Genomic DNA, 23,347 nt, shown 5'->3' with positions numbered 1-23,347 from the left:
AATGTCAAAATCATTATATTCGATACTATTCAAAGCCCCAAAACCTTGTCTCAAACTAGTGGTGCGGCAACAACAACAATAATCATAATGATTATGATGATGACTATAACTTACATACAGTACATAACAATACATAATACAATTGTTGAAAATAAAAACAAGTACATTTAGCAGTATCTACAATTTCATCTTTTATTTTGAAAATTCTGAAATGAAATAGTAGCTTCAAGAGTGGCTTCTTCCCTGTTCAGTGTTACATCCGTGGTGGCTTCGAGGGTGCATACTGTACTTGTGGGACTCCATAGAGGCCTCTGGTCCTTTGCAATAGGCCTACAGGTGACCCAGAAAGTTCTATATTGTAACCTGTAATATTTGAGGCAATGGTAATCACCCCATAACCCGATTTACTACATGCACTAGAGATTTATTCTCCCTGCTCAGTGGCCCCTAGTGTATAAAACCATACAGTTACTATTTGAAGAACCACTTAAACCTCTAAATGGTACTTATATTTGATATTATGCTTATATAGTGTCTTTCAGGGCTGGAAAGCAACAACATACTTTTACTTCACTACATTTCAAAGCAAACATCCACTTTGTTCGACTCTACTTTTATCTATAACACCTGCGACGAGGTCTACTTCCTTTTAATGGAGATATTCTACAAGACATGCAATCAGTGTTGTACTTCATAACTGAGCCAGGCAGCTTAGAGAGAACGCCACGAGGGCAAGCATGATTGGATCCATGAAACACTTCTTCGTACTGAGATATAAGATGTTGATGAATGACAATTACTTTTGATACTTACAGTACATATGATATCAGTTACTTTAATAGTTGCACTTGAGTATAATTCTGAATGCAGGATTTCTACTGTTACTAGAGTACTGTTTTTTATATACACTTATACTTAAAGGGATACTCAAACGTTTTGGGTAATACCTATTTGCCACCAGAGTCCCCAGAGATTTTTGGAGTTGTTGGAAGTTGTAATTCTTCACTTTTGACAGAGCTAGATTAGCTGATCTCTCTGGGGTTACTAGACACACAGAGATGAAACTGATTCTGTGTGGTGGGAAATTCCACCACAAGGCAACATTAAACTAATTTACCAGATTGAGACATAACTGATTAATTCTCCCTATGTGGCTGTTCCAAAGCGATCTCTGCTCAGAAATATTGGCAGTGGAATTTGTTAGAGCTATAATGTCATAATGACACATAGCTCTAGCTTCACTCAACTTTGAAGAACTACAACAATGGAGTTTCCTGATACCTCAATAGACCAACGCAACACTTCCAGGATTCTGAAATCATATAGGAGAGAGAGAGCGGGGGGAGAAAATTAATGAATGTGGATGAGAGCCTTGACATTAAGTGGTTGCTACGGCTGTGGGGGTGCGGGAGACATGATTCAATATACTTTTATACGCCCGAGTCTCCTGAACACGGAGAGACCAATTCCAAGTCGATCGACACTTTCTCAGCCGAGCTATAGTCACTTTTCCCGCACCTACTCCCAAACTACGCATGCACAGATTGCCAGCGGAGTATAGGTTCATCAATCTGCGCATGTGTAGATCGGGAGTAGTTGCGGAAAAGCGACTATAGCTTGGAAGAGAAAGTGCTGATCATCTTGGAATTGGTCGCGCCATGTTAAGGAGACTCAGGTGTATAAAAATCTATTGGATCATGTCTCCCGCACCCCCACAGCCGTAGCTATACCACTTAATGTCAAGGCTCTCATCCACATTCATTAATTTTCTCCCCCCGCTCTCTCCTCCATGAGCTCAATGTAATGCGGAAGTGCAGTAGTCGTGATGTGAAACCACCAATACTTTGTATGGTAGAATAACTACCATTTAGAGGTTGACGTGGTTCTTCTAAATGTAGAAACACCAACACATCACCCCCATTAGCTTCACTGCACTAATGGTGCACGCACACAGACACAACACCTCCATTTGTAACCTCAGATCGCCATCATCCAGTCCATCCTCACCCTCTCCATCATCACCTGGTTCCCTGCAGCCACGGTCAGGGACAAGGCCAAGCTGCAGCGGGTGATACGATCAGCGGAGAGGGTGATCGGCTGCCCCATTCCCTCCCTCGACTCCCTACATTCCACCAGGGCCTTGAGGAGGGCGAGGAAGATCATGGCAGACCCCGCCCACCCGGGCCACGGCCTCTTCATCATGCTCCCCCACGGCAGGCGGCTACGGCTGCCCAAGACATTAAAGTCCCGCCATAGACTCAGCTTCTTCCCCTCAGCAGCTCGCCTGGTAAACGAGTCAGGTGTCGTCGTCGTCGTCGTCGTCCCCCCCCTCTATGGTGAGCTGCTAGGGCTGGACCTCTGGACTTGAACTGTGCTGCACTGTATCCATGTCCCCAACCACTGCACTTTTACAGTCTTATTGTTGTCTCACTGTTCTGTCATGTTTTGCACTTATTTATTTATTATTATGTTTATTCCTATTTGTGAAAAAAATCATGCACTGTAATGTCAAATCACGTTCCATTTGTACCTGTACAATATGGTAAATAAAGTAATCTGAATCTGAATGTTCCTGTAAGACTAAAGTGCATCGGGTGGCTGGTAGCGCAGCGGACTAAGCGTCTGTCTACCACCGCAGAGACAGTGGGATCGAATCCAGCTGCGGTACCTCCGGCTTGGTCAACCATCCATACTGACACGGCCGGTGGGGTGGGTCCTGGTCGTTGTAAACAGCGACTCCTACAGTTCGGTCGGGGTGCCTGCACAGCGAGGGAAGGATCTGGGGGAGGTAGTGTGACCCTTACACACGTTACACTCCCCCAGTGAAAGTCTGCGCTGCCATAAATGTATAGATGTAGCAGTACTGTCTATCTGTATACATGTCATGTATGTCATATATGTTATGATGAATTGAAAATGGGGGACCTTGATGTAAACAAGATGAAAGTCTTTCTCTGGTCTGCATCCCCTTAACAATTGTGTGTATTGAGCTGTACTGTATTGTACCCATTCTGCAATCTGTTAATAAAATGTTCAATCAATCAGGTGAAAAGAAGCGGTGGGCTGGCTACACATGTGTCGGAGGAAGCATGTGATAGTCTCCGCCCTCCCAGACCGACGGTAGGGGGTAGAGTGCTTGCACCTCATGGTACCAAAGCACCCCAAAGGCGCTAAAAACTAAATTACAAACATCTCAAAACAAACTGGTCAGACTACTGCTTGACCTTACTCCTAGAACCAACCTCACCCCTGCCCACTTTGACAACCTAGGATGGCTTAGAGTAGACGACAGAGTACAGCAACTTGCAATGGGCCTGGTCTACAACATACACTACACGACCAAGGTACCCATGTACATGTCAAAATACTTCCCAAAGGTCAGTGAATACCACGATTACAACACCAGAGGGAGCTCCACAAATCATGTTAAACCAAGATTCGGCTCAAACAAGGGACTAAACACGTTTCGCAATTATGCCACATCAATGTGGAACACCCTACCCAAAGCTGTAAAGGAATGTGAATCACTACCCACTTTCAAAACCACTCTCAAAGAACACCTATGGGAGACTGCAATTCGAAACTGGCCCCTGTAAATGTCCTAACCCAACCCCCTCCAATGTACAGTAAATGACCAAGTATGGTTTTGTCAATATTCCAATGTACAGTTTTGCTTGTACAGTGTGTCCCCCCCCCCACTGTAGTTTCTACATCAAATGTATATACTCTCTTTTCTAGACTCTTTTTGTATCACAAACAGTACTGTATTTGCAAATCTGGTATGTCATAAATGTATAGATGTAGCAGTACTGTCTATCTGTATATCGTGTATGTCATATGTTACGATGAATTGAAAATGGGGGACCCTGATGTAAACAAGACGAAAGTCTTTCTCTGGTCTGCATCCCCTTAACAATTGTATGTATTGAGCTGTACTGTACCCATTCTGCAATCTGTTAATAAAGTTTTCAATCAATCAATCAAGAGTGCGCAACGACCAGGAAGGGGATTGGGAATTGGCATAACGACTAACATTGGGATGGGAGAAAAACGGAAAAGGGAGGGGGGAAAAGATAATACATTTTTTCTTTTAACGACTAAAATGCATCATGGGGGATTGGTTCTTTTTGCTCTGCTGCACTCTGCAGCTGTTGAATGCTCTGCTTGACCAGAGCATTTCAGACTCTGGACTCTTTCAAAACAACCCTCCACAGAGTGGCTCTTTCCTTTAGAGTGAAGGTTAACCATGGCTTTTTCCCTTCAGTTTGTTTTGTGATGTTGTGTTCTCAAATATGTTGCAATTGGCAGATAACAAATGGTAAAAGGCTGCGTTTATATAGCACTTTTATCCAAAGCGCTTTACAATTTGTTCCTCACATTTGACCTATTCACTCACACACCGAGGCAACCATGCAAGGTGGGGTTGCAATTAGGGGTTAAGTGTCTTGCTCAAGGACTGCTCTTCCTCCTCCTGAGCCACTGGCACAGCATAATACTGTTGTCAATGAAACTGTCCAAACAATAGCTGGATGACAATAGTTCTGCATGATATTTACAAGAATTGCAAACATCTGACGCAAGCCATTCACTATCTTTTCCTTTTTCCATCTTTGGGGCGACAGCGGCTGAGGTAGAGTGGTCGTCTGGTAATCAGAAGGTTCCCAGTTCGATTCCCCCTCCTCCAGTCAGCGTGTCGAAGTGACACTTAACACCCCAACTGCTCCTGATGAGCAGGTTGGCACCTTGCCGCCAGTGTGTGAACGGGTGAATTCGAGGCATATTTGTAAAGCGCTATATAAATGCAGTCCATTTACCATCATTGGGTTCTCTCTGACAGAGAGGTGCAACAAAAACTGGCATTTGTTGATTTTTAAGGCCCTTATTGGTAAGCTACCACTTTATACTACATCATTAATGAAATATAATTTTGGAACCTTAAGTTCCCGAGTTCGCTCGGAACAGGGTAAATCTGCATTTTGCTATGATGCCCCTAGCTCATGGAATGAAGTCCAATGAGTCCTTAAAGATTCAGATTCTCTCCTCTGTTGGAGTTTAAACCCTTGATCTCCAACTTTTGTCAATCAAGTTGTATGTGTTTTAATTGATTGGTTATGCTTGCTTTTTGCCTAGTCTTGATTTTATGTATATTTTTTGTTTATTTCTGTATGTACACTCGACATGACTTTAAATGAAGGAAACCTCAGTTGAAATTAAATTTCATTAATAGGTAATTTATCTAGGAGTTTGGGAGCTCAGCAATCTTGTCTATAGCTTTGGTGTGATACTGTGGTGGCCCAGCAGGCTAAAGTACATACCGTAATTCCTCTAATAGTAACCCCGGCTTGTATTTGTTTCAACTGTAGCGGGTACCAGGCTTGTATTAGGAGGAGGCCTGTATAAGAGGGAGGCCTATATTTCAAATGTTCAAACGGATCATAATGAATAAATCAACATTTTGTGTCAGTTTGAACCCAGTAAAATGTACTGGGTTCATTTATTGAAACAAAGTACTGTATGAAATAGTAAACAGTGCAATTACAGGTGGTCACTGGTCATTTCAACGTTTTCAAAGTGAAATCAAGTAACTAGCTCAGTATGCAGCTCAGTATATTAGTAACCCGGCTTGTATTAGGAGGCCGGCTTATAATTGCTTAGCTCAAGAGCGCACCCGGCCATTAATAGAGACCCGGCTTGTATTTGAGACCCGGTTACTATTAGAGGAATTACGGTAGTATGTACAATGATTTGGCACTTTACATTAGAGCCTTATAGCTATAATGGCTCAAAATACTTCCCTTCCCTAATTATGAACACTTTATTTCATAACATTGCTAGCCAGCCTACTCTAATGTGTAAAGTGTGAGCAGATGAGCCTTACAGAGAACCACACATTCCATCATCTTTATTCATATGTACCAACCTTGGCAGTTCATTACAAATAAACATTACATTTCTATACTCCCTTCTTCAAATTCTTATAAAAGGACTTCATAGAACACAACCAGGCCTGGACAATATAGCAGTTGAATACACTTGGAATTTACCATTATCCATGCCAACCAAGGTGGGAACCGGGTGGAATATAATCCAAACCTGAGCATGACATAAGAGCTAAATGTGAATATGGTCAATACTTAAAACATTAGATTGCGTTTTTAGTACAGTATGAAATCAAGCACACCTCATCTAGTTCCAAGATTTTGAGAACATAATCAAATATGTTTATGCCCAGGTCAACATACAACATTGACCTTCTGAACAAGTCTTTCCTGTTCGCTGTCTAAATGAGGGGATGGATGGAAATGTCCATCAAATAAAAATACATTTGATTTGGATGGGTGGAAATGTCCTGACACGCAAATGAGAGGGAACACTCAGTGAATAACAAGTGGGTAAGAAATATAAAAAGGCTTTTCACTTAATTTCATTTTGTCACTGATCGTTATATACCACCATATACAGTCATTCTGAGATACGTTTCTTAATTCCCTGCATGAAGCGGATTGCAAGAACCAAACTTTGCCAATAGCTTAGAAGACAAAAGAAAACCTGCACACAAAAAAGGACTCCACTGAAACTGGACAGTGGAATCCTGGACTACTGGAGTGATGTGCCAGCAGGGGAGACCCGTCTCATCAAACGGAGGTGCCCTCTGTGGGCGTAGCAGTCTTGTTGTCATCAGGCTTCATGGCAGGGAAGAGCAGGACCTCCTGTGAAACAACACAATCATCATCAGCCAAGATGGACTTCTAGAGGGTTCTGTACAACAAGTCAGCAGGACGGGTACAACTCTGGCAGCTAAGTAACATTGTTCGTCAAACAGTGTTGAACTTGAGTGCATAGTAGTAAAGACATATTAGCATAGTGGGTTGTAATATAGGCAAGGTAGATTCCTTAGTAGCAAAGTGCATAATAGTAAAAGACAGTATTGTTTTATTGTGGATCCCCAATTAGTCTACACCAAAGTGAGACTACTCTTCCTGGGGTCCAAACATAAAAAATACAAACACAAAAAAAAGTTAAATAAAAATATAAAACCACAAACATTGAAGTACTCACAAAAAAACATCACAACGAACAAAACGGTGAATAAAAGCTCACTCAATATTCACAATTCTCAACCATAAAATACAAATTACATATTCAGTCCATAAGAACAAAACAGATCAAAATCATATATATGATTTAAACTCATATTATAGCATAACTTTTCCCAAGTCACCGATCACCTTTATATTTCCATACTAATTTCCATAATAAGTCAGTCAATGACCAAAATGTACCGTACTTTTCGGACTATAAGCCGCTGCTTTTTCCCCCATTTTTCGTAATTCATTATTCATGAGCGCAATTTTAAACTTTTTTTTAAACATAAATTTGTTCCTTACCATAGTTATATTTCTGGGTATTTTATTCCAATAAGCAACTGCTCTATACATTACCGTCTTTTTCAGAGCATTTGTTTTTGGTAGAGGTAAAGTAAAGCATGAATCTAATGCTTGCCTTGGGCTATATCCATGTCTCATATTAGTTGGGTACAGTTGTGAGTGCAAACCCTCCGGTTTCCCAGTATTACAGATATTAAACAAAAAAGTTACCAGGCTACATGCCATCCTCTGTTCCACTGTCATCCAGGTCAGCGCAGCATGCATCACTCCAACACTACTCCTCACAGAGCAGCGCAGAGCGAGGCGTGCCGCCCTGTTGTGAGCCAACTGGAGTTTGTTCAGATCAAGCCTAGAGGCGTTAGACCATATAGTAGGACAGTAGTCCAGGCGGGATAAGACCAAAGATTGTAGTACAAGCTTTGCTGTACCATTAGTCAACAGATTTCTACACCTTCTGATCATTGAAGTACCACAGCTCATCTTAGCCACCATATTGCTAATGTGTTTCGACCAAGAAAGTGTTTCATCTATTACAACACCCAGCAGTTTTGCCTCACTGACCTGTTCGATATCAGCACAGTTCAGAACTAGATTTAATTTAGGATTTGATCTAGATGTATATTTTGAGACTATCATTATACTCTTGGTTTTTGCAACATTTAACTTTAACTTACCCAGTTGGAAATTAGCACTATCTCATCTTGCAATAACCTATTAACAGACTAAGATTGTTCCGCCGCTACACACACGGTAGTATCATCTGCATAGATCTCCATGGGTCTTATATACACTACTATACAATATACAGTTATACTATATATCCTTATGCTATCTTGCTATATCCATCTATTGCTATACAAGAACCACTCCCGTTCTTTATTTATAATTTTTATATATATATATATTTTTTTTTTATAAAGTAAAGTGACCTTTTCATTTTGTAAAGTGACCGTTTGGTGTGAGCGTGTGCAGCATGTGTGTGTGTGTGTGTGTTCGTGCTAAAGTGACTGTTAGTGTGTGAGCATATACAGTATGTGTGTGCTCATGTGTGCTTGTGTGTGGAGAGTTCAGTGTTCAAGACTCTGATGGCCTGGGGGAAGAAGCTGAGCCGAAGTCTCTCTGTCCTAGTTGCTGGTGTGTGTGCAGGCGTTTGCCTGACCGCAGCAGCTTGAACAGGCTGTTGTTGGGGTGGTGAGGGTCTTTCATTATTCTGCAGGCTCTGGATTTGCACCTCTTGTTATATACCGTAATTTTCTGACTATAAGGCGCACCTGAATATAAGCCGCAGCAGCTAAATTGAATGACGTGTACGTATATAAACCGCACTGGACTATAAGCTGCAGGTGTTTTAATGTTTAATTACCATATTTACATTCAAATAGATGTTGAGCATTAAAAAGACCGTAGTGTCTAGACACCATAGTCGGGAAGGAACGTTTGTACATTTTATTTCCCAGTTCTTAGGCGGTGTGAGTGGTTAAGGTTAGGGATGAGGTAAGGGGTTTAGGTTTATAAAACAACTTGTTAGGTGAAAATTCAGACGGGTTACGGCTTTGCTGCCAGGCCAAGAAGTGGCGATTCCCACGGAAAACGTCTACCAGGGCTATGGGATCTAGACACTACCATAACAGACATAATGCGCTGTGGGAAAGAGCGCGTGGCTCCCTGGGACCTGCGGAGGGCTGCCTGCCAGGTGATGATGGTCCCCTAGTGGCCGTTAGCTGTAAAAATCCATAGATTAGCCGCACCGTTATATAAGCCGCAGGGTCGAAAAATGGGGGAAAAGGCGCAGCTTATAGTCCGAAAATTACGGTAAGTCCTGCAGGGGTGGTAGTGCAATAGTGCTCAGCTGAGCGCACCACTCTCTGTAGGGCCTTCTTGTCCTGTGCCTTGCTGTTTCCATACCAGGCAGTGATGTTTCCAGCCAAGATGCTCTCTACAGCTCCGGAGTAGAAGGACTGGAGTATCTTCCCTGATACTCTGAACTTCCTTAACTGTCTCTTGTGGTAGAGGCGCTGCTTCGCCTTTTTTACGACTGAGTCTGTGTGTTGTCCATGTCAGATTCTCTGAGATGTGGACCCCCAGGTACTTAAAGCTGCTCACCCTGTCCACGGTAGCCCCGTTTATCCACAGTGGTGTGTGTGTGTGTCCTGCTGTGTTCTCCTAAAATCCACGATCAGCTCCTTGGTTTTACCAATGTTCAGGAGCAGGCTGTTGTCCTGACACCAGCGTGCCAGTACCTCAACCTCCTCCCGGTAGGCCTTCTCGTCGTTGTCAGAGATCAGCCCCACCACCACTGTGTCGTCCGCAAACTTCACTATGGAGTTGGAGCTGAACCTGGCCACACAATCATGTGTGTAGAGTGAATAAAGCAGGGGGCTCAGGACACAGCCCTGGGGGGACCCGATACTCAGGGTGATGGTGTTGGTGGAGGTCTGACCCCCACCCTGACCGCCTGAGGCCTTTCACTCATAAAGTCCAGTTAAAGTATCCAGGCGCTCAGAGCGGAGCTCAGACCCAGCTCAATCAACTTGTCCACCAGTCTGGTGGGGACTATGGTGTTGAACGCTGAGCTATAGTCAATGAACAACAGTCTCACACAGGGAACAAACTTAACTTTTTGACTTACCAGCCATTTGGCTGGTAGATTTTTAAAAGTACCAGCCAAAAATTATAAATAGCTTTTTAGTATATCACCATGTGTTATTATTACATATAATACTCTCATATGCTATTTTAAATTAATATCATAAACAACATAAGGAATATTAGCATAATTTTGAGTGGACTGAAGGAATGAGTCAGTGTTAATAGTTTTAAATGCAAATAATTTATTGAAACATAGAAGTGGGGTCGGGACACACATTTTATTTCTATTTTTTTTAACTGTTTTAACCATGTAGTGTAGCACTTTGGGATCCCAGTGAACAAAAAGTGCATTACAAATCCAATCTATTATTATTATTATTATTATTATTATTATTATGTGTGGCTGCCGCCCTGGCGGACATCTGTGCTCTACTGAGTGCACCTTTCTAGTCTAGAGAGAGAGCGCTGATTCCCCGTAGCTGAACAGGGTTGCATTTTGTCAACACAAGTTGGAACCCTGGAGGAAGCGATATAAGGAAACGAATTGCTCCGCTAATCGCTCATGTTGACCCCGCCCCCAAGTCGCTCTCCGCTCGCTCACCTTGATTCAAGCGCTCCCCGCGTCACATCGCTCGGCAGATTTAAAAAAAAAATTGGAGCATGGTGTAAATTAGCTCAAACTACAACAGTCTACACCCCCTGGGCCCCTTAACAATTGTTTGTATTGAGCCGCATTGTAATTGTACCCATTCTGCAATGTTAAATAACGTTGTTTATCCATTCACTAGCTCTATTAAGCGATTAGCCTAGCCACAATGCTATGGTCGCTGCCATTAACGTTAGCATGTACGCTAACGACAACAACAATGGCGTCAAAACAGGATGTGAGTGACAAAGCCTGAACAGGATATCACAGGTTCACCCTTCTCATTGGTTGAAAATGGCCTTCATGTTTGTACATCGCCATCTGTTGCTTTGGCATTGTACTACATGTATATTACATCAGTGTTAAACCACTGTGAGCGGCCTGGAGGGAGTGGATTGAAGCGGAGGAGAAGCGGTAGATGCAGTGTATTTTGTTAGCCGCCAGGTGGCGGGCAGACGTTAAATTCTAATCGCCAAAGAATAAATCTACAAGCCAGTGGCGCTGGGCGTGTAACTATTTTGTACCCTGGTCTCACATAGCCCCCCTTCTGGCTGTCTAGGTGAGCGAGGGTGTTGTGAAGTACCTGAGAGACCGCATCGTCAGTGGACCTGTATGCAAATTGCAAAGGGTCCATATCACTGGGGAGGGAGGCACAAATGTAATCCTTAACCATCCTCACAAAACATTTCATGGCCACAGAGGTGAGTGCCACCGGTCTGTAGTCATTCAGACCTGCTGGAGAGGATTTATTTGGTACCGGGATTAAGGTGGACACCTTGAAGCAGGCAGGGACCACGGACTCAGCCAGGGATAGATTGAATATGGTGGTGAACACTGGGGCTAGCTGGTTAGCACAGGACTTAAGTATACGTCCCGTTATCCCATCTGGGCCAGCTGCCTTTCTGGTGTTCACCCGCATAAATGCTCTTCTCACACTGTGTTCCGTCAATGAGAGAGTGCCCCCACCTCCCGCGGATGCCCCCCCCCCCCCCCCTCCACGACGGCCGGCGCGTCAGTGACGTTGTTAGCCGGTGAGCTAGCGTCGCCGCTGTTTGCACCGAACCGCGCGTAAAAGAGTTGAGTTGATCCGCGAGAGAGGCGTCGGCACTCCCGATTGAGGGGGCGCTGACTTTGTAGTCAGTTATCGTCCGTAGTCCTCGCCATAAACCTCTTGTGTCGTTCTGGGCCATTTGTGCCAGCGTATGTCCTCTTAGCAAGCTTTACGGCCTTGCGCAGAGTATAGACTGTAGCCTCATACTCCTCCATGTTTCCTGACGCTCTGCCCAGGTTATAAGCAGCGGTGCGAGCATTCAGGGCCACTCGATTAGTATTGTCAACCCACGGTTTCTGGTTCGGGAAGACTCGGACCGTCTTCGTGGGTACAATGCTCTCGGCTAGAGTTGTTATGAAACTGACAACAACATCAGCAAACTCACTGACGTCACTGGAGCTCGCCTGAAGCATCCCCCAGTCGATGTCATCAAGTGCGTCCTGTAGCGTGGCCTCTGATTGGTCGGACCACTTCTTTACCTCACGTGACACTGTGTCACGTGATCTCTGCCTATTAGTGTAATTTCAAATCGCACGAGGCTGCAATATCTTTTAAAGGCAAAATGTGAGTCAAATTACCATTGTAAATTAAGTACTGTGGGCCATTGAGGTAATAAAAAAAATGCAAGGGGTGGTGACAAGACTCAAAACGTCTCCTTCAACAGGAAACTTTTAGGATTAAACTCTCAAGGCCAGTTCCTTCCATTTTTTTCCGAGGGTCGTCAATTACGAGTATGTTTGTATTGTAGGGCACTTTGATAGTGCCATTTACCTCAGGGATTAAAGCAAAAAAAAATCTCCTGACTGAACTTTTTTTCAGGCCAAATCATATTCTTATTTTAACCCCCACTGTATATCTTTTTTTTAATAGCATTAGCGTTTTAAGGGAACTAGATTATTTTGAACATCTTTTCTATTGCCAGTTTGTTTTTATGTAATATCAATGCCGTTTTCAATTCATTAAATAAAACTGATACTTTTTGCAAGGGTTGCCTGACTTTGTCATACAAATAAACAAATCTACATACTGTAACTTTTCAGTGCACGTTTTTATTTACATTGTGACAACTGAACACGCTTATGACTTGAACAAGGAACTAAACAAGGGAAAAGTGCTTTAATAATACATAATGCAATTTTACAAAAAAAAGTGCAGCTTACATACAGAAAACTCATAATTATGGGTTTTATGCATGCATAACATAAAATATAGATTTCAAATGTATGTGTCTTGTACTTAATCCACAAGTCTTCTGTATCCAGAGGTTCCTCTAGTCTTTGGACTATAGACCACTGTGTTATGGCGTCTACTGTCCTGACTGACTATAGACCACTGTGTTGTAGCGCCTACTGTCCTGACTGACTATAGACCACTGTGTTATAGCGCCTACTGTCCTGACTGTGACTATAGACCACTGTGTTGTAGCGCCTACTGTCCTGACTGACTATAGACCACTGTGTTGTAGCGCCTACTGTCCTGACTGACTATAGACCACTGTGTTATAGCGCCTACTGTCCTGACTGTGACTATAGACCACTGTGTTATAGCGCCTACTGTCCTGACTGACTATAGACCACTGTGTTGTAGCGCCTACTGTCCTGACTGACTATAGACCACTGTGTTATAGCGCCTACTGTCCTGACTGACTATAGACCACTGTGTTATAGCGCCTACTGTCCTGACTGACTATAGACCACTGTGTTATAGCGTCTACTGTCCTGACTGACTATAGACCACTGTGTTGTAGCGCCTACTGTCCTGACTGACTATAGACCACTGTGTTATAGCGTCTACTGTCCTGACTGACTATAGACCACTGTGTTGTAGCGCCTACTGTCCTGACTGTGACTATAGACCACTGTGTTGTAGCGCCTACTGTCCTGACTGTGACTATAGACCCTACTGTTGTGGTTGTCGCACCAGGCAGGGAGGCTGTGTGCTGGAGAGCGCAAATGCAAGTCTTGTGGCTAGCTTCTGATTGGTGGCGGGCTAGCACCCTTTTCCCATTACTTACTGCCATACTGTAATTTCCTGTGGCATACATTGCAAAAAAACACACCTGGCTCTTTTAGTTTTTTTGCACCATGAACTAAAAGGCTTGTTATCATACCCCGTTTCGTAGAGCCAAGCCCATCTCCATTTATTTCTCATGCTTTTATCTACCTCCAACACATCGGAGCCTTCTTTTAGTATGCGCATGTCCATGCTTATAGCATTACTAGCTAAACGGAAATCAAGTTTCCGCGCTCATACGGGCTCCGATGAGTATCAGAGGTAGATCAACGCGTGAGAAATAAGTTGTTTGGTTTGGGTTTTGTCCGCTAAAGTAGGCCTAATGCAGGATTAGTGTTTTCTGACATAACCTAATGATGTGAATGCGTTTCTGCTACTGGATCTACCTGCCTGTTCATTGTCTATGTATGCTGAAGGTCGATCAGACCAAGTTTAAAAGAATAAAAGTGATTAAATCTATTACTTTTGTCCTGTAACATTTATATGTTTAAGAGAATGTAGTGTATATCAATCTATGATTTATGCTAAAGTCATATAAAAAAACATCTCCTGACTGAACTTATTTTCTCAGGCAAAGTCATATTCTTATTTTAACCTCCACTGTATATTTTTATTTAATAGCGTTACCTAAAAGGAAAAGACAACCCGTATCAGGGTCTGACAGCACTACAATTACATTTTCATATCATAACAGGCTGACAGACTCACCGGTAGAACCGTCGCGCCGCCGCTAACCCTTTGATAAGCTTTGTGGTCCGGGCATAAATGTGTCCATAATAAATCCATTTTGTTAGATCCAACACTGTCTGAATGTATCTTGCGATTATTATACATTTCCGACAACAAACTATTAGCGCAACCCTGTCTCTCGAGTCGCTGCGTCCATTATTGTTCCCCAATGACTCTGCTTGGCGCGGCCGCTAGAAAAAAAAATTCACTTTTTCATCATATTTGAAGCCTCCGATTGGCTCAATTTAGGTTGCAATCTGTATGCATCTACAAATCATATTATACGAGGTAGCCAATTGACGGAAAATCCATCACGACTCCGAATCAAATTGACGGAAATCCGTCTCAAGACGGAGCGCTTTAATCCCAGTTTACCTTCCATTCCTCAAATACGTTGCAATTGGCAGATATAAAATGGTAAAAGGCTGCATTTATATAGCACTTTTATCCAAAGCTCTTTACAATTTGTTCCTCACATTTTACCCATTCACTCACACCGATGGCAGAGGCAACCATGCAAGGTGCCAACCTGCACATTGGGAGCAATTAGGGGTTAAGTGTCTTGCTCACGGACACTTCGACACGCTGCCCAGGAGGAGCGGGAATCGAACCGGGAACCTCCGAATTACCAGACGACTGCTCTTCCTCCTGAAGCCACTGTCGCAGAGCATAATACTGTTGTCAATGAAACTGTCCAAACAATAGTTCTGCATGATATTTACAAGAATTGCAAACATCTGACACAAGCCATTCACTATCTTCCTTCTTCCATCTTTGGGGTGACAGCGGCTGAGGAGGTAGAGCGGTCGTCTGGTAATCAGAAGGTGCCCGGTTCGATTCCCCCTCCTCCAGTCAGCGTGTCGAAGTGACACTTAACACCCCAACTGCTCCTGATGAGCAGGTTGGCACCTTGCCGCCAGTGTGCGAATTTGAGGCATATTTGTAAAGCGCTATATAAATGCAGTCCATTTACCATCATTGGGTTCTCTCTGACAGAGAGGTGCAACAAACACTGGCATTTGTTGATTTTTAAGGCCCTTATTGGTAAGCTACCACTTTATACTACATCATTAATGAAATATAATTTTGGAACCTATGGGGCCCGTGACTGGCTGGTCTATAACCCTTTGTCGTCCAATTTTTGTCAATCAAGTTGTTGCTATTTACCTTTCATTCCTTCCTCCACTGATGTATATCATTGATGGAATGTATTGAACTTATACTCTGTTGATCTATGATTGTATGCTGACTATCGGTTGCTTTTTTGCCATCAATACATTTATAAATTATTATTAAATTGTATTTGTGTGGGGCGGCTAGGTGGTGTAGTGGGCAAGGCACTCGCCACCAATGTGGAGACGCTGGGTTCGCATGTTCGAATCCAGCGCTCCACATTGTTTTCAGTTTGGCTGGTCGTCCGTACTAATACAATTGGCAGTATTACAGGGTGGGAAACTGATGGGTGGGGATCGGACGTTGTGGACAGCGACTCCTACAGGTCGGTTGGTGCGCCGGCGCAGTAGAATCAGGAAGTGTCGGGGGCAGCATGAGCCTCCCACGCGTTACTCCTCGCCACAGAGAGATCGAGCTGCGCAGGTGAAAAGATGCGACTGCTGTTACCTCAAGTACCGGAGGGGACTTGTGCTATGTATGACTTAGTCCACATTGCAGCCGGCTTGTGGGAGGCAAGAAACAGCGTTCGTGACAGGGGAGGGTTGAATTGGATGATACAAAATTGGGATGGGAGAAAAATATAGAAAATGGGAGAAAAAAGTGGATAAAAAAAAAATTGTATTTGTGTGATCTGGCTGGGTGCCCAGGTTATGTGTTTTTTCACTGACCTTGTCAGGAGTTTTAGATTGGATACCTGTCCCCATTGTTTTTAGATGCTGGCGAAGAACATGTCGGTCATGATCCATGGTTGAATAAAGGATTTTTAATGTAACCACTATTTTATATACCGTACTTTTCGGACTATAAGCCGCGGCTTTTCCCCCCATTTTTCGACCCTACGGCTTATATAACGGTGCGGCTTATATGTGACTCGATGTGACCAAACCCGAAAATGTAAAAATCTAAATATTGCTTTTTTGACTGCATTGAAATGTTATTTATCCGTTCCCTTATTTGCTAAACTTAATACAACTTGTAAATGAGTTAATTCTTGTTATTTGTCTTACAGTATTGTGTCCCAATGCTAATTACATATGGTAATTAAACATTAAAACACCTGCGGCTTATAGTCCAGTGCGGCTTATATATGTACACATCATTCAATTTAGCTGCTGCGGCTTATAGTCAGGTGCGGCGGCTTATAGTGCGAAAAGTACGGTATATACCACATCCTCTCTGGATGTAACTAGCTATCGAAAATCTGTCAACTTCTGAAGTGCTTGGTCCATAATGCTGACCAAATTTGGTTGTAATTGGATGAATGATGTAGGAGGAGATGCAAAGCGTGTTTCGTGAGCCCTCTGTTGGTCTATTAAAATGTGTTTGCAGACATACATCTTTATCTAATATACATGATATACTATGTTTCACAGGATATACTAAGTTTTACAAAAACAGGAATTATTTTTTTTATACCAGCACTTGCAATGCATTATTAGGGCGGATGTGTGTTAGAAGGACATGTGTGCATGCGTTCATTGTACTAGAACTGTTGTTTTTGTATGTGTAAACATGCTGGTGACATTAATACATTGGGAAAAACTAAATATCTTTCCAGTTCAGCACCATGCGACTCATCGTGTGTTTGGTGTGACCCTTTCACCTTGATGTTGTTGGAGTCGGTGAGGAACATGGTGAGGCGGTCGATGCCCATCCCCCAGCCGGCGGTCGGTGGCAGACCGTACTCCAGCGCCGTGCAGAATGTCTCGTCAATGAACATGGCCTCGTCGTCGCCTTCAGCTTTGGCCTGCAAATCAAAACACCAGTCCCTTCATCAAAGGTGCTGCCAAAATGATCTCAATTGACCATGTTCACACAGTGGCCATTTTGTGCTCATCGTGCTCAGGTTGGAACAATATGTATCAGCAGCAGTTTACTATGTGGCTTGATGTGTACTATACTGCCCCGCAGAAGCTAGTGGGAGTAACTATACAATGAGTGAAACTGAGAAAAATGGCTTTAAAGTTATTTGACTATCCAGTAATTTTTTAGTTAGTTACTGCAATTCTTTATATCCTTTTTCTCTACAACAGAGCCAGATTGAACCCCGACACTTGAGGATACTTCAGCAAAAATGCCCATGTTATGGCCATGGTCTTCAGATAAGGAAAATTACTTTCAACATAACCTTTCAAGGTCACAACCAGCCAGAATGGTCATAAGAATATCAGAAATTGATTTATCATCCTAGAATCATGCAAAATGGAGGTATTACATGTGTATTTACTCACGGAAACAAAAACGTTAGTATATGCAAATTAGCGCATGTTTTATGAGGTAATGCCTAATTTGCATGTATAAATATAGAATTTCAGAAAACTTCCAATACATTTTTTATTTGTTGTTATCTAAGTAATAAACTGGGGTTAGTTTCATTCATAGTGATAAATATTCAATATTTTCTTTTTGCCTATTCACCCCTAGACAGTCGAAGGCAGCCATTTTTGATTTGGCGCCTGCAGCCATTTCGCCCACTGTGGCGGACAAGCACTGCCATGATTTTTCATGTCTAGGGACCCCGTGACTTAGTACAACTGATAAATTGTGTCAACCCCAAATTGCGAACAGGACGACAGGCCATCGACAGGATTAAATAAACATATTCAAGAAAGCTAATTCTGGGCACTGTTTTACATTCCATGTTTTAGCGTTTGTCTCCAATAAGGCCCTGATCTTACAAGTTCAAATTAATATGGCAGCTAATGAGGCTGAACGCTGCGTTTCTCCTGTTACACTGACCTTAGACTGCTGCTCGAAGAGCTCCCTCTGTCGGACAGGGTCATTCAACTCAGTGTAGGCGTTACAGATCTCCTTCTTCATTACAAAGAGCTCAAAGCGCTCCGTCAGACCTTTCTCTGATCTGTGCCTGGAAGGAGGAGAAGAGAGTGCCATCTCAGAGCAGGACGTGAAACCAGATAAAAAAAACGACTACGTTTACATTAATATTCTGGATACTAGGCGATATCCTGGTTAAGTTCTTAGGCGGGAGGCGGTGTTTATATATGCATTCTCATATACACAATGAGAAAGTAACATTACAATCAATAAATAAATAAACATAGAATAAATACATTTGAATAAAAGTGCTATATAAATGAAATTTTTTATTTTTTTAACAAAAACCTACAGTATACTATACAGAATGTATTTACATACCACAGTGTCTAAACTAATATACGGTAAGCATAGCCTGGCAATCATATTCAGGTTCTAAGTCGGGATATGAGCTCATCCCAGCTGTTGCAAATAGCTTATGGCATTTACATCCTTCAACAATAGGTGAAATACTGGAGTATCCAGAGTAATACTGACATATTGATGTGCATGTAAATGCACCCAATTACTTTACATAGATTGAACTGGACACATGCTGGTCTAGCACTTTATCTCAACTACAAATCTTCCCATGGCTCTCATTGGCTGTCGGGTCTCTTCATGAAGTATGTACCCTTCGTGGCACCACTGCTAAATAGGAAGCCTTCCTAAGTGTCCTCTTGAGATAACATATGATGTTTAATACAGAGCACCTTACAGTATCATGAGGGCATCCATTTATTTTTGTGCATGGGTGGCCCCAGTAGGAATTGAACCCCTAACAACGGCAGTAGTAGAACCATACCAGGGCTTCCCCTAAACAATGGTATAGGGGCGCTGCATTTTAAAATAGTTTGCAGTGAAAGCATGGGCCAGCTTAGAAACAGATGCATCATTGTCTAATACGTGATTACTTTGTTCCACTGTGTGTGTGAGTCTGTGCATGTGTTTTCGTGTTCAACATTAAACTATTGTGCAACCTTATAGACTGTACTTAAATAAATGCCATTTCATTGAAATTATGTTTTTAAGTTGCAGGAAATTACAGCAAATGGCTTTCTTTATTGCAATTCTATTTGGCACAGCCGTCAGCCGCCCTCCGGACCACCCCCCTAGTTGCGATTCAGCACCATCCCGTTTGAAAATCCTGAGGAAAGCCCTGAATACTCTACACAAGGAGCTACAAAGGAGTATTTTGTGGATGAAATGTGTTTTATGCAGCAGTCTGCCGATGGATCTTAACTGGGACCGGTCAGAGCAAGGTTCTCACCATTTGGCTAGTGGGCTCATGATCTGAGGGTGCTCACAGATAAACGTGGGGCTGATGCATGTGACTTCAAGGTAGTCTCCCACCATCTGCGGGAAAGAAAAGGAGTTAGTTAGGAGCGGTGAGACTGCAGACGAGTGATGAGTGAGCTAAGAGCAGATGGTGATGAGTGAGCTAAGAGCAGATGGTGATGAGTGATGAGTGAGCTAAGAGCAGATGGTGATGAGTGAGCTAAGAGCAGATGGTGATGAGTGAGCTAAGAGCAGATGGTGATGAGTGAGCTAAGAGCAGATGGTGATGAGTGAGCTAAGAGCAGATGGTGATGAGTGAGCTAAGAGCAGATGGTGATGAGTGAGCTAAGAGCAGATGGTGATGAGGATCAGAAGAGCACCTTGTCCAGCAGGCGAGCGGTGGTCCTGGGCGGAGGACACTCCACTCCTTTCTGGGCACATAGTTCATCAAAGAACTTGCGTGTCTCTGAAGAGGAAGAAGCATGTGTTACAGAAATCACTTCCCCACAGAGGCAACTCTCTTCCCATTACGAACATCTAAATGGTTTCTATAGTTTGCTCTGAGGAAGACCTTTGCCAAAATGCATCAGCAAATGTCAGGGGGAGGGAACACTAGTTTTGAATATAGTTTCTAAATCTTAACTGGACTGCCATTTAATTTACATTGAGTCATTTCGCTGATGCTTTTATCCAAAGTGAAATTGTGTCAGGAGGAGGAAACACTATAGTTTCTATTTCTTACCTGGACTGTCATAAGTGGCAGGAGGAGGGAACACTATAGTTTCAATTTCTTACCTGGACTGTCATAAGTGTCAGGGGGAGGGAACTTGACGCCCATTTCTTTCTCCAGGTCACGCGTCATGCTGATTCTTCTGAAAGGGGGAGTGAAGTCAATCTCATAGGGCTGTCCCTCTGGACCATCTGGGTGATAGGTCACCTTGTACCCTCCAGTGATGTGCTTCACCATTCCTGAAGGAGGGCAATGAGGATACAGAACCCTATGATTAGTAGGAAGAGGATTGTTGAAGCAGTTTTTATTCAGAACAGTTTTGTCTTATGGGGATGTCATTTAAAGGGATGCTTCCACTTTTAGGCCATCAGACTCTGGTATATCATCCACCCTCAGATTTAATACTGGCAGGGTTGGGTACCAAACTCTGTACTTTTAAGGGTACCGACTAGGGGTGGAACGATGCGCATTCGAACCGTGTATCGTACGTTTCAGGGGATGCGCAAATAAAAAAACGTCATTTGGCACGGAGCCGGGAGAGGTGAGCGCTGGCTGCAGCAGCAGCACTGCAGCCAGGTGCTAGTCAGTTTGTGGAAAAATGGCAAGCACAATATAAATAAATCTTCATTACGACTTTAAAAACATAGCCATTAACATTACATAGGCCTACACACATCTTGCCATAGCGTTAGCAGTTTGTACAACACAACGCATGTTGAACTATGGTAGCCCGCCAGCTAATACAGTCAATGCAATGTTATCGTACTGTACTAGCTAGCAGAGGAGAAAATGGGAATCTGAGAGGCGGGGTGTTTAAAGACAATGATAGGCGTTTATTCAACATCCAAGAAGGCTAACATACAACTGTGTTTTACTAACTCCAACCGGGACTATTGCCGCTTTTCCACTGCATGTTATGAACTCCTAAAGTTACCGGAGATGATAACGTTGGCTGAGCTGAAGGTCCGTGACGCTAAAATGTCCGTGGTGACCCGCCAACCCATAGATAGTTCCAACTCACCGAATTACGTAATCAACCACAGTTGCACTCAATATTTAAATAATGTTAGTCTAAATAAATGTAGACAGATAATGTATGTATTTTAAAAATAGAATGAACAGGGCGGCTACGTGGTGCAGTGGGCAAGGCGCTCACCACGAATACTGGAGACGCTGGGTTCGCCTGTTCGAGCCCAGCGCTCCACATTGCTTTCAGTTTAGCTGGTCGTCCGTACTAATACACATTGGCAGTATTAGGGGGTGGGAAACTGATGGGTGGGGATCGGGCGTTGTGGACAGCGACTCCTACAGGTCGGTTGGTGTGCCTGCGCAGTAGAATCAGGAAGCGATGGGGGCGGCGCCCCTCCAAAGCGCAGACCCCCGACGCTGAAAGATCGTACTGCGCAGGTGAAAAGATGCGACTGCTGTTACCTCGAGTATCGGAGGGGACTCGTGCTATGTATTACTTAGTCCACATTGCAGCCGGCTTGTGGGAGGCAAGAAACAGCGTTCGAGACAGGGGAGGGTTGAATTGGATGATACGAAAATGGGATGGGAGAAAAATAGAATATGGGAGAAAAAGTAGATAAAAAAAAATAAAAAAAATAGAATGAACAGAGCAGTGTTGTTTTGAAACAGTAGCGTGTGTGTGTTAGGTTGATGTATGCTGCAATTTATATTGATGGCCTTCTAATTTGTTTATTTATTTATTTTAAATAACAGTGACACTTTTCCCTTTGATCCAGCCATATTCCTTTCATTGTATTTCAAATACTGCACGAATCTTTCCATTAAGAACTGACAATCAGGGAATTTAAGACATTTGTTGACATTGTTTTTTGTGTTTATATTAACACTTTGATCGCCGGGGTTAAATTCATAATTTACCATCCCTCGCCAGCTCTATTTGTCTATGGAGAAGTTCCCCTTCTTTGCAGGGCTATAACTTTTTAAATTGTATTGCTAAATTGACATTATTATGGCCCATTCAACGTCCTATATATATTGTTCAGGGTGTAGCAACGTTATACTTTTTCATTCACATATTCATACTAAAATACGGTCTAAAGTACAAGTATGTTTTTATCGTTTTCTGCAGCTTTCTCCAGAACTTGATTTATAGCCCTAAATGCATTATATTGATGATCAAATACAGTTTGGTAGGAATTTGTGCGAGATAAAAAAAATGTCAACTGGATTGCTTCTAGGAGTTACTACGTATGATCTGATGTTGACCGGATGGGGGGGGGGGGGGGGGGGGGGGGGTCGTTTATAATTCCGTGGACAACGTTATATCATTCATCTAGTGTGGGTGATATGATCATTAGAGCAGTTAGTATCGAAGACATTAAAAAATAACGCTGAAACTCACCGTAGCTTCCTCTGGCCATTGGGAGATGAGCGTGGAACAGATTTTTTTCCATTATGGGATGTAGAAATACCCGATCCATTTCCAGGTTGTATAATAGTATATACGTCCAAATCATGTTGTTTATCGAGTTATTTGCACCGATCGATGTTCACTGTGTCAAGATGGAGTCCCTCTAACGATAGCGAGTGCCCGGACGAAATATGGGTGAGCACCACTTCATCCACATCACTTCCTGTTGGGCGATCTGCCGATCGGCCACCAGATGGCGCTCTTGAACCGTTAGAGAGTTGAGTGGGGCTCAGCAGTAGATCTCAGGTCTCCGGGGGAGAAATATGATTTCGATCACAGATTTTTGAAATATTGATATCAAAGACGTGTTACGGCGTCTTCGGCAGAATGAGCATGGCGGGGAATGACGAGTTTCGGCGTCTTCGGCGATCAAAGTGTTAAAGAAAGGAAAGTCTAGTGCTGGCTGAGCATATTGTTTGTTTGCACTAAGTTAATACTTTGACAAATGTAGCCTATATTTTTCAGTCAGTTCGGTCTTTGTGTGCCAAACATTATT

The 23,347-nt window shown here is 43.0% G+C and overlaps 1 protein-coding gene across 2 annotated transcripts in view; it reads right to left on the bottom strand.

Annotated features, from left to right (window-relative positions):
* Positions 1-5,887: 5,887 nt before the first annotated feature.
* kars1 (lysyl-tRNA synthetase 1) overlaps positions 5,888-23,347 on the bottom strand; it is a 37,116-nt gene continuing 19,656 nt past the window's right edge. For both annotated transcript variants that reach the window (XM_084337205.1, XM_084337204.1), the window contains 6 exons: positions 20,477-20,650; positions 20,062-20,147; positions 19,674-19,759; positions 18,329-18,455; positions 17,193-17,336; positions 5,888-6,710 (listed from right to left, as the gene is read on the bottom strand). In XM_084337205.1, the coding sequence (XP_084193331.1) occupies positions 6,636-6,710; positions 17,193-17,336; positions 18,329-18,455; positions 19,674-19,759; positions 20,062-20,147; positions 20,477-20,650 (692 nt within the window). In that variant the 3' untranslated portion in view covers positions 5,888-6,635. The remainder of the gene's footprint in view (positions 6,711-17,192; positions 17,337-18,328; positions 18,456-19,673; positions 19,760-20,061; positions 20,148-20,476; positions 20,651-23,347) is intronic.

Source organism: Notolepis coatsorum (genome assembly GCF_963971535.1).
Source record: "Notolepis coatsorum genome assembly, chromosome: 20".
Lineage (NCBI taxonomy): Eukaryota > Metazoa > Chordata > Actinopteri > Aulopiformes > Paralepididae > Notolepis > Notolepis coatsorum.
This window is presented reverse-complemented; position numbering and strand designations above follow the sequence as displayed.